Genomic DNA, 11429 nt, shown 5'->3' with positions numbered 1-11429 from the left:
ACACAAAAACGAACACAAAAAATATTTGCTGGCAACTTTTAATTATTCCCTGCAGCTATAAAGCTACAATTTGAATAAAACTTATAAAAAAACCATACGTAGTCTAAACTTCACTTATACACACAATTAATTGCATAAATTATTTAGAATTTATTTATTTTTTTGCAGCTTGAAAAGTTCATTAAACCACCTTTAATTGAGCTGCAAAACTTTTTTCCTTTAGTTTTTAATTAAAAAGTTGCGTATACGTCATGTACCCAATTATATTCCTTAACAAGGAGAATAACTTTGGTTCTGCTAATTCGGTTTTATATTAAAACGAAAACTTATTTCTCTTATTTCTTATTTGTAGTCGAATTACTATTTCTTCTTATTAAAGTAATCTTTTTTCTTAGTTTTTCTCATTTTATAATATCTTTTTTTTCAACATTTTTATATATTACTATCATTTCTTTTTTTTATTTTAATCTATTTTTTAATTTTAATATTTTTTTTTAATTATTTCTGTTATATTGTTTTGTTTGGTTTATTTAAACAAAGCACAACCAGCCGTATGGCAACAACAATAATTGTTATAAAAAATGAACACCTTTGCGAGTGGGATTGCTCTTGTGCTACTCTCATTTACAGTGTTGGAAAATATTTAATTATGAAAAATCTTATTTTCATTTATTAGTACATATTATTATATTATAATAATATATATTAATAATACTTTTTTTTTTAATAATAATACTTTTTAAAATTATATTCAATTTTAAGCAATAATGACAAAAAATAAAATCGTTAAAATAAAAAATCTTCGCATATCTTAACTTTTTGAATAACTTAACATATCATAATTGATTTCATTTGTTAAAAATAAAATAAATAGGGTTTCAGTAGTCTCTACAAACTGTTTAAAAGATTGCGGTAAACACTGTATTCGCCACATGATCACAACAACGCTATCACATTCGTTTTCATGTTAAACGCCACTTCAAAATCACAAATATTTGCCATTCATATTTGATATAAGATTACGCCTAATATGTAAAATTTGTATGTATGTAATATGTATGTTGTAAAAATACAAACTCTTATTTTAAAAGAAAACATACGAAAAAGAACACTGCTTGCTTATTTAACCCAACTTCTTTGAAATCACAATCGATAAGCAGTTCACAATGAGTTTTGGGAATATATACCAAATTCCAGTCAGTTCTCACAAAATATTTGCTTGTTGTGTTTAATATTTAATTTTTTATAGTTTTTATTTATTTATATTTATTATAGTAATATTTCTATTTATTTTAGTATTTATTTAAAAAAAACCCATTTAACATATTTTAAAAGTGAATGCGAATTTGTTTCAACCAGTCTTAATATTGGTTTTTTACAACTTTGAAAGAAAAAATTGCGAATATTCTTATATTATTGTTATTTTATTATTACTTTTGTTGTAATTTTTTTTTTCATACTTAATATAAAAATGCAAATATATATATATATACATATATATATGCATTTAAACAGAGTATTTAATATTATTTTAAGTATTCCCATTCAGACTACATAATAAAAGGCGTTTTCGGTGGCTCGCAAGTGTGGCAAAAAATGCATGCTGGCCTATATTCGCTAATCTGTCAAGTGTTATGTTTTATCACATCTACATAATGCAAGCAAATTTAATTTTGTATAAAAATCAGTTATTAATATGAATTAAAAATTAAAATGAATAGTGAATTAAAAGCAGTGGTAAAAATGTTGGAGATTTCAAAATAAAACTATGAAATTTCACTTTTTACCCAATTTTCAAATTTATGATATTTTGGAATATTGTTACAAATTTTGTTTACATATGATTTTTGACATGTGTTAATAGTTCACTTATTTCGTTGATAACATTTCGTTTTTTCTTAACTAGCCGAAGTGTTTGGCCAGTAAGCAACTACCAGCTTAGGTAGAGAAAATAATGTTGTTGTTTTGCGTACATTTCAGCCAGTGTAGGCTAGCAACTTGCTGTTTTTTACCATACTTGCGTGCCACCGATAACTTCTAATATTATTTTATATTATCTTTTTCTAACATTCGTAAAATCGATAAGCTCTATTAAAGTGTAGTTTAGTAATAGTGCTATTTAACATCGCACCTTTTAAAATTCAATACCCATATTTAAAAACATTAGTGAATTATTTTAAATAAGTTCCCGTTAGTAAAATTTTTATTAGTTGTTACTGGTTTTTACTAATTTTACGTTTCGCTGTACACTAAAATCTAATAAAGACTTGTTAAAAATCAAATGCAATAAATGAGATGTAAGATAAAAATAAATTTAAAATTTTTACAAGGATCTTGCAAATAAAAATTGAAAAAACAAAAATAAAAACAATTGAGATATATAAACATTGAATTTAAAATTGGAAAATATTAAAAAAAAATTTCTATTAACAAAAAGCTTAAAATAATTAATTAATATTTAATAATATAGTAGTAAATTACAACAATAAAATTCTTTATTTATTAATTAATTGAATTTTTGCCTAACCATAAAGCTGTTTCGAGTATTGCCTAATACCCATCATCATTACCATCATAATTAATTAATACAATTGAAATCGTTCTCACAAAACGCACATTTTAATTTTAATATATATTTTAGAAGTATTTTAACAAGTTTATTAATATACATAAAATATTTTCACACCTAATAAACACAATCCATAATTTCTAAATATATTTAAATGATTTAAAAATAATATAACATCTCTGTTCAAATTTGCCAACACTTCAAATAAATTTCTCTTATTCTTTGACGTTCTCGCTGTGACTTTGTACTCACCAAAACAATTCTACTCTTTATTAGCTTAAGTATTGCTTCTTCTTGCGATAGTACTATAGTTACTCTGCCGTTTCCAACGTCACCTAACTCCAACCCGCTGAACTTTATCTACTTCGCGTTTCAATTGTAGCATTCCAACAATTTTGATTCGTGTATTTGTGATTTTTGCGTTAGTCAGTCTATCTTGGCCTTTGAGGCTTATTTGTGGTGTTTTGTTTTTACATAATTTTTGTTATTATTTTTCTAATTTACTATTTTATTATTATTAATAAATGAGTCAACAGTTTTCATATAAAAACAACATAATTAGTGCAAAGAAACAAAACAAATAAAAGAAAAACGAAAGCAGGTAAAAATTAAAAATGCAAATGATTCCATACTTTTTTCTTTTTGTGTTATGTGTTATACTAGTCGAAAGAAAAAACAGCTGATTCTGTAATCGTTGACTTTATTTTTAATATAAAAAAAATTTGCGATATTTATCAATAAATTTTTTTATCACATCATATATTTGATAAAGTAATAAAAATAATTAAAGAATCTGAAGTGAATTTATTTAGTTTGTTTGCTGCCATATTGTTCATGAGTAAAAGTGAAAAATATTGACTTATCTTGGCACTTACTTCACCTCCTCCCATCTGTTTCATTAGTGTGTGGGTATGTGTGTTGTGTATACGCGATACACTACACTTGTGTGGACTTGTACTGGTTCTTGTTCTCATGCAATAAAAAGTGTCGAAGAAGAATGATTCAATGATAGTTTTTGACCATTGATTTTTGTTTTTTTTTTTGTTTCTTTTTTGTTTCTTTTGTGTGTATGATAATTTTCTCACAATTTCTGAGATTTAATAAGTTCTTTTATTATTTATAAATGTTATATTAAATGAGTGAATATTTTACTAATTAATGTCATTTTATTATTACAGATCTATGGGCATTTTATTGCCACCTGTCTCACAGGTGACAAACACACGCATTAATCTTACGCAGCATCATCGAAATCGCAGTTTAGACAGCGCATTGCAGAGAATACCAGAGGTGGGTAAAATTACTCAATTGTTTATATTTATTTTTGTATTATAACAAACAAAAATTATATTTTTAGTTTGAAAGTTTTTATTTTATTTTACCTCGCAAAAAATAATGTTATGTTAACGAAACTATAATAAACGAAATTATTATACTATTATACTATAATCATAATATAATATATTACTTTTATATTTCGTCAATCAATAAGTTAGTTAGTTAGATGATAATATTTAACGAGTTTATTTTAGTTAATAAATTCCTTGAGATATTAAAAACGGCAGGGGTATATGTCACGGAATCACTCGTCTACACAGACGACCTTACCCTCCTATCAAGGATATAAAATGCAAGTACCTATTGTTTACAACAAAAAAACAAAAAACCAATCAATATTAAATAAAGGAATAAATTGCAAAAAAGACGCCAAATTAAGAAAAAAAAATGTGTTCATTCTTACCCCAAGATAATTCTTCATATTACAAACCGATCATTCATTATACCACTTCCCCAGCCATTGTATTCTCTAAATCTCACTCTCAGATATTATCACTTGTTTGCATACCTAAAAATAATGTTCCAGCAAGAGAAATATATTATAAATAAAAAATTATTGTTGCTGTTGCTCTATCTATATAGCAGACACTATGATACATCGATTAGGATATTAGTGGGTAATGGTTGTGTGAGAGAGTAACCAATTATTAGAAAATATTATTGGATTAAGGAATGGGTAGAATTTAAATTGAATTCAACCAGAATCAAGACGGAAAAATCTAACAACTTTTATAAGAAATGATTATCGATATTTTGAAATTAAAGATAAATCGAGAGAGGCATCGAATATATAGAGAAACATTATAATGAATTGTATCGCACTTGGAGAAGATCAAGTTGCTCAAATAATACTGGGTAAAGGGTTAGTGTAGTTGTCGAAATCATTATTATTTTTACAAACAATAGGAATTGTTTTTTTTTCATCATTTTATTAAATTTGATAACGTATACCCATAAGTTAAAATTAATTAAGAAATTGGTTTATAAGTATGTTATATTATTTTGAATTTTTTGCATATAAATATTAAAGAAAAATTTATTTGTTTAACAATAATAAGTTACAAATATGAGTCAAACGGACTCCAATTATTATGTATTCAATTTTTTTGTGCTTAGAGCGAACTTCACTAGGTATAACATATATTTTACTATTTATTTGTTAAATAGTTTTTCTTATATAATTTATATTTTAATTTTAATAATTACTAAAATTTAGTATTATAATAATATATCTAATAAAGCTCTCAATTACCTATTTATACTACCCATCACGAAAAGGATTTTCATCTTCCACATATTAAGCTTAACTCTTTATACTTCTTAACATATGTTGACATATTTATTTGTCAATTAAGTACATACTATTTTAATTAACAGATTTTTTTAATCGTAATTGGAACTATTTTACATTAAAAAGTTTATTTTAACATTTAGAAAATCCTGTTGTGGTATTTTATAATTGTCTCCTGACACAATATCCGCTAATTTATAAAATTTTAATTTTAAACTTAACTATTAAACGTACATAATAAATTTATATCCGTTTATTAACATTTTCATTTACATATATATTTTTTATTTATATAATAGGTTGAAGTCTCATCACCTAATGCTGAAAGCGAGAATACATTTTGCACACCATCAATACTTGGTACAACGATGTGCTCGAAAATAGTTACCACCGCAGCGAATGTAACGGCAGCATTAACCACAACCACAACTCCAGCGCTGACATCATCATCCACAACAGCAGCGGATACAACTGCAATTGGTATTGTATCAACCACAGAACCCACTGTTACCACAACAGGACCAACACCATCATCATCATTATTATTATCACCACCACCACCATCCGCACCATCAGCATCATCATCATCATCGCCTTCTACATTATCATCCATACATCATGTTACAAATCTCAGTGTAATTGGTGCGTAATATCAATCAATAATTTAATACTTGTAATTTAACTATTTTTATTGGAATATTAATTTTTTATTTACTTTTTAATACACAGTCGAACCGACCTGCCCCGCAATGCGTACACGACCCAAATCAAGTGAGAATCCTTCGCGCAGCAACAGTAATAATACTTGCAATATTGTCAGCAACAGCAGTGCCAACAGCAGTAATAATATGAATAGCAACAATGGCAATGGCAATAGCAAGAAACGTGAGGATCTCACCAGTCTTGGTTCAGATGATTCAGGTAAGGCATTATCATTCACTAATAATTTATGCATACGTTGCCTTTGTACTAATCGAATATGCATTGTGTTCTACTTAATATTTTCAAATTTCAAAATTCTTGTAAACCTTAAAATATATCTACATATATCCCAACTTGAAAAATTAAAAAATGACGAAATTAACACCGCAAAATCAAATTGGCTCAAAAATGCAACGTAAATGTAGTAAATAAAGTTATTTTTTCTTTTCTTTCTTTTCATAATTATATGCTTAACTAATTTATGCTCTTCTCTTGTAGGCATAATTTGTGGTTCTGATTCTGACCAAATTTCACTTAACCGTATACGACACTCGCATGAATCTTTAGATTCTGGTGAAATGGATGCAGAGGAAGAATGCATTGATATGCTAGAAACAACATCGATGGATGAAGAATATGGCATTCTTCAGTCGGACCTGTGCTTTTATCAGTCGCCTGATACAGATTGTCGTACTCTGAGACCAACACGTAAACAGAAACAACAAAAACAAAATAATATTGATAATGATGTTGCCGCTGGTGGTGACAATAATACCACTAAAGAACTTAATGAGCGTATACGTTACAGAGAGATGAATATGTCTCAAGCAGCTATAAATTTGGAGCGTAAAATTGGTGATCCAATTATCGACGCTGAAGCTGAGACACCTACTGCTGACGTGGTAGATGCAAGTGCAGCTACACCAACGGCAAACTTACCATTATCTTTAGTAGCATCACCTACTAACGCTTTACCCGGTAAACCACTAAAAACTGGAGATGCGTCAACAAATGAATCAACAAAGAATGATGTGCTCTTCAAGAACTTCTTTGGTGCCACTAAAAATGCTATATTCCGCACCGCACAAAGCATTATAGAAAATCATGAAAAAAAGAATGCAGCAAAAAATAAAACAGAAGAGGGCAATACTACACAAGATCAAGTAAAGTCGCCTACTGACATTTCAAAGAAGAAAGAATTTTTTGGTCTTATTACTTCAAGTGCAAGTAAAAAGGCTGCTGCGGCCGCTGCCGCTGCTGCAGCAGCTGCATCGGCATCTGCCACAAATACACCAGCCACAACACCTTCTATTGAATTGCCAGCAGATGTCAAATCTTTAATTCCTGAAACGGAAAAGAATTCAGAGAATACTGAAAAAACTATACACCTCAACTTGCCAGGTGCTTCCGCATCTAACACATCTTCGATTTCGAAATCATCTTCCATTTCATCACTAAATAAACTAAAAGTGCCTGGTATGGTTAAGTGCTTCATTAAGGAGCGTCCCCACGTCAGTGACACACAACAAAAGACTGAAAAGGGTCCCAGCGGTTTGCTGAGATTTTTCGAATCTCCCGTCTTCAATATACACTTTGCTGTACACTATCTATTTTATTCTAAAGAACCTGGTGTACTAAGTTTTATTGGTAATAAAATATTCAATTTTCCCGATCAAGAAGTTGATTTGTACATACCACAATTAATTGTTATGTATATACAAATGGATGAGTTGGCAGAAGTTTTAGATCCATATTTAACTATACGTTGTCGTAAATCTGTAGATTTTTCATTGAAATGTTTATGGTTACTGGAAGCTTATAATTATCAAATAGATGTGCTAAGCAATTCGGGACGTAAATCACAATTAGCACTAATGAAAGAAATATTTTCACGGAAGGAACGTAAAATCCTTAATAAAAATGATAATAAAGATGTTACCAATACATCAGCAGTGGCTGCTGTGGCTGTATCCCCATTAACTAAGAAAACTCACCACCGCTCGCAATCGGACGCAACTGTGCTATTGTCTGATTCACGTCGACATCCAATGTCTAGCACTTTAAGCATATCGAATCGCTTGTACCAGCAACCTCCCTATACAACACAAACACTCCAAGTAACACCAGCTAAACTATGTCTCGGTGATTTGACCTCTGGGCGTGCTTTTGATAACGGATGCACTTGCTTTGAATCAGTCCGCGGACAGGTAAATTACTTACTACAACATATATCTGTAAAGCAATCTGTAAAGTTAATTATTTACAATTTTAGGTTAATGGACTGCTTGGTCAAAAGACTGTTTGTTCCTGTGGGGCTCCAAAAACAGCACCACAAAAGGAATTCATGAAGGCGCTTATTAATGTAGGCAAAAATCTCACTTCCTTACCTTCCAAAGCTGAAAAAACATCCGCTTTACGTATGTTTTTAAATTTAATAAATAAAAATTTGCCTGCACGAGTTTGGCTTCCACTCTACTCGGACATTCCGCACCATGTTGTGCGTATAACAGAGGAAAAGACTGCTGTTTTAAATTCAAAAGATAAAACTCCATATATTATTTATGTGGAAGTTGTTGAAGTGCCAGATATTTATACTTCACCATTAATACCGAAAATGATGCCATCATTACGACACACAAAGAGCGAAGAGCATTTGGAAGGTATGTGTTGCGGGCAAATACATCATGTAAATTGCAGCCGCACGTCTAGCTGTAGCAGTCATAGTACAGGTGGTAGCTCTAGTGCTCGACGAAAAAAGGAAAAACTTATCTCTGAATCATCGTCAATAGCTTCAGAAGCACATGGTACGGCGCAAATACCAACAGATGGGCAACAAAATTGCTGTAATGCTAATATGTCATTGGGAGGCTTATGTGTAGCGGAGGATGATGTATGGTCGCAGGAAGATGATGATATAACTGCACAATACATGAATTTACATAAGATTAGTGAAAGAGATGCCATATCGCAAATGTCGTTGGACTCTTGTGATTCGAGGGATCAAGGTAAATATCAGTATTTTCTTTTTATATGTTATTTTATATATATTTAATTATATAACTGTAATATATTTTAGGTACTCCAGTACTTTTTAACATTGGTGATGTACGTACCAGACATTGTAACAATTTAAATTGTGAAAATACGAAATCATTTTGTAATGATCCAGAAGATCCTTCTGCTGCTGCTTTAAAGGTAAGTTTTTTATTATTATTTATTGTTGTATTTATAATACATTGTTTTTTTCAAATAAATAGGAACCTTGGCATGAAAAAGAAAAGCAAATACGTGATTCCTCTCCTTACGGACATTTATCAAATTGGCGCTTGCTTTCAGCTATTGTAAAGTGCGGAGACGACTTACGACAGGAACTGATGGCTACTCAATTACTGCAGGTAAGAAGCATAATCAATGTTCTAAATTGTCAAACATTGAGACATTGTGGCCTTAATTTGAAGAGCTGAGTGTTTTTCTTTCGGGTAGAATCGATTGCTAACACAAAAAATTTACTTTGATAAGTATTTTTCTCTACTTGTTTTCTGTTTTATTTAAATCATCTCAAGAGTTCAATTTTAAACAACCTTAGATTCGTACAATGTATCTATATCCTACATGATGCCTACTGCAAATTTACTTTATTTTATCTAGTATCTCTAGAGACCAAAAGCTTTGTGTGTGGCTAAACGACCGCTAAATTAACCTAACCGATTCTATAATTATTGCTCATAACTTTTATGTAATCTTTTACTTTATATTAATACATTTTATTTATTAATATTTCTTTATTGTTTCGTTTTAGATGTTCAAAATAATTTGGCAAGAGGAAAACGTTGATCTTTGGGTTCGTCCATATAAAATCGTTTGTCTCTCCAATGATAGTGGTCTTATAGAACCCATTTTAAATACCGTTTCATTGCATCAAATCAAGAAAAACTCCAACAAGTCCTTACGAGACTACTTTATCGATGAGTATGGTGCTGCTGACAGTGATATATTCCGTTTAGCCCAAAAGAATTTTGTACAAAGCTGTGCAGCTTACTGTCTTATATCATATTTACTGCAAGTTAAAGATCGGTAAGTAAAAAATGCTTTTAAATCAAACAATATAATACCATATATTATACAATATAATATAATAATGTTTGCTTGTTTATAGCCACAATGGCAATATACTTCTACATTCGGATGGTCATATAATTCACATTGATTTTGGATTTATATTGAGTATATCACCCAAGAATTTAGGTAATTTAGATGATAAATACGAATAATAATAAAATAAACTCAAATTTTTTAAACAATTTCACAGGTTTTGAGCAGTCGCCTTTTAAGTTGACCCCTGAATTTGTGGATGTTATGGGTGGTACTGAGTCTGAACATTGGAGAGAATTTAAACATTTGTTGCTTGTAGGAATGATGTCAGCACGAAAACATATGGATCGCATAATAAATTTCGTAGAAATTATGCGTAGCAGTAAGTTGATAAAAATAAATTTTTTTTTTCAAAAAATATTTATCTAATAAATTAATCATTTTAGATGCTCAATTGCCATGCTTTAAAAATGGTTGTTCTGGTACTGTACAAAATCTTCGTAAACGTTTCCATATGAACTTAACTGAACAGGAAATGGAGCGGAAAGTTGAGCAATTAGTACAAGATTCACTAAAAAGCCTTTCAACAAAATTGTACGATGGGTATCAGTACTACACGAATGGAATATTGTGAGAAAGGTTTTTTATGAAAATTTAAAAACTCAATAATTCAGTTATTAAAACTCCATTGAACTGTCAAAAAAAAATGTGAAAACTGTATCACGTATCACTCAGCCAAATGCAAAAGCAATAATATATGTTTATCCAATGATATCATGCTGTAGTAGTAACAGTTTAATTCACTACAAAATGTATGATAGAATAATTTTGTATTTTAATGTGTAATTTTCTTATTAGAAAAAATTGTTAATCATATAAATTAGTGCTTGTTGTTGTAAATATATCTCAATAGTATATATGTGTGTTTGCTTGATTTTTTGTCAGTATGTTTGTGCAGGCATGTCTAATTAAATAATATGCTTTTAATATTTTTATATACGTATATGATCTTACATATATATAAATCTATATATATATATATATCCGCTACTGTAACTTATTTTCTTATATTATAAAATAATTTTTAATTTCTATTGTTAGTTATGAATATCACTTAATGAAATATAGACGCATTTGTCGTAAATGGTGCGCATGCGTGCGTACTGAGAAAACTGCTAATTATAGTTTCATATATTGCTAGAAAAATTTATATAATAAATATATAAAATTATTTTAAGAATTATATTTTTAGTTAGAATTCTTTACGCGAAATAAACAGTAACTGTACTATGATGTAACGTCACCAGGCGTTAAACGTTTTTAAGCCTAATTATTTATTTGAAATATTCATAATATTATCTGCTCTCGATATCCAAATATTCACTTCTAAATTCAGATAAAAACTTTAAGTAATACTTAACCATAAATTTTTATAAT

General features: G+C 29.2%; 1 protein-coding gene across 4 annotated transcripts; it reads left to right on the top strand.

Moving 5' to 3' along the window:
• The first annotated feature begins 3129 nt into the window (after positions 1 to 3129).
• On the top strand, positions 3130 to 11429 carry LOC119671456 (phosphatidylinositol 4-kinase beta). 4 transcript variants are annotated; one of them, XM_038082095.1, is made up of 12 exons: positions 3130 to 3170; positions 3748 to 3859; positions 5498 to 5840; positions 5928 to 6119; positions 6399 to 8107; positions 8173 to 8905; positions 8977 to 9095; positions 9158 to 9295; positions 9700 to 9974; positions 10057 to 10145; positions 10210 to 10374; positions 10439 to 11429. In XM_038082095.1, exons 2-12 carry the CDS (start codon positions 3752 to 3754, stop codon positions 10624 to 10626), a joined length of 4059 nt encoding a protein of 1352 aa, XP_037938023.1. In that variant the 5' UTR covers positions 3130 to 3170; positions 3748 to 3751; the 3' UTR covers positions 10627 to 11429. The 4 variants fall into 4 exon arrangements, with proteins under 4 accessions (XP_037938023.1, XP_037938024.1, XP_037938025.1 ...); XM_038082096.1 differs by lacking the exons at positions 3130 to 3170; positions 3748 to 3859; positions 5498 to 5840; positions 5928 to 6119 and adding an exon at positions 6234 to 6324 and having other exon boundaries at positions 10439 to 10626; XM_038082097.1 differs by lacking the exons at positions 3130 to 3170; positions 3748 to 3859; positions 5498 to 5840; positions 5928 to 6119 and adding an exon at positions 6246 to 6321 and having other exon boundaries at positions 10439 to 10626.

The sequence above is a fragment of the Teleopsis dalmanni genome, chromosome 1 (genome assembly GCF_002237135.1).
Source record: "Teleopsis dalmanni isolate 2A chromosome 1, ASM223713v2, whole genome shotgun sequence".
NCBI lineage: Eukaryota > Metazoa > Arthropoda > Insecta > Diptera > Diopsidae > Teleopsis > Teleopsis dalmanni.
This window is presented reverse-complemented; position numbering and strand designations above follow the sequence as displayed.

Bases quoted from the DNA above. Each gene is read 5' to 3' on its own strand.
- LOC119671456 (XM_038082095.1), top strand. From the start codon at position 3,752: ATGGGCATTTTATTGCCACCTGTCTCACAGGTGACAAACACACGCATT. The intron at 9,296-9,699 runs GTAAGAAGCATA...GTTTCGTTTTAG, and splicing joins TGGCTACTCAATTACTGCAG to ATGTTCAAAATAATTTGGCA. The intron at 10,146-10,209 runs GTAATTTAGATG...ACAATTTCACAG, and splicing joins TATATCACCCAAGAATTTAG to GTTTTGAGCAGTCGCCTTTT.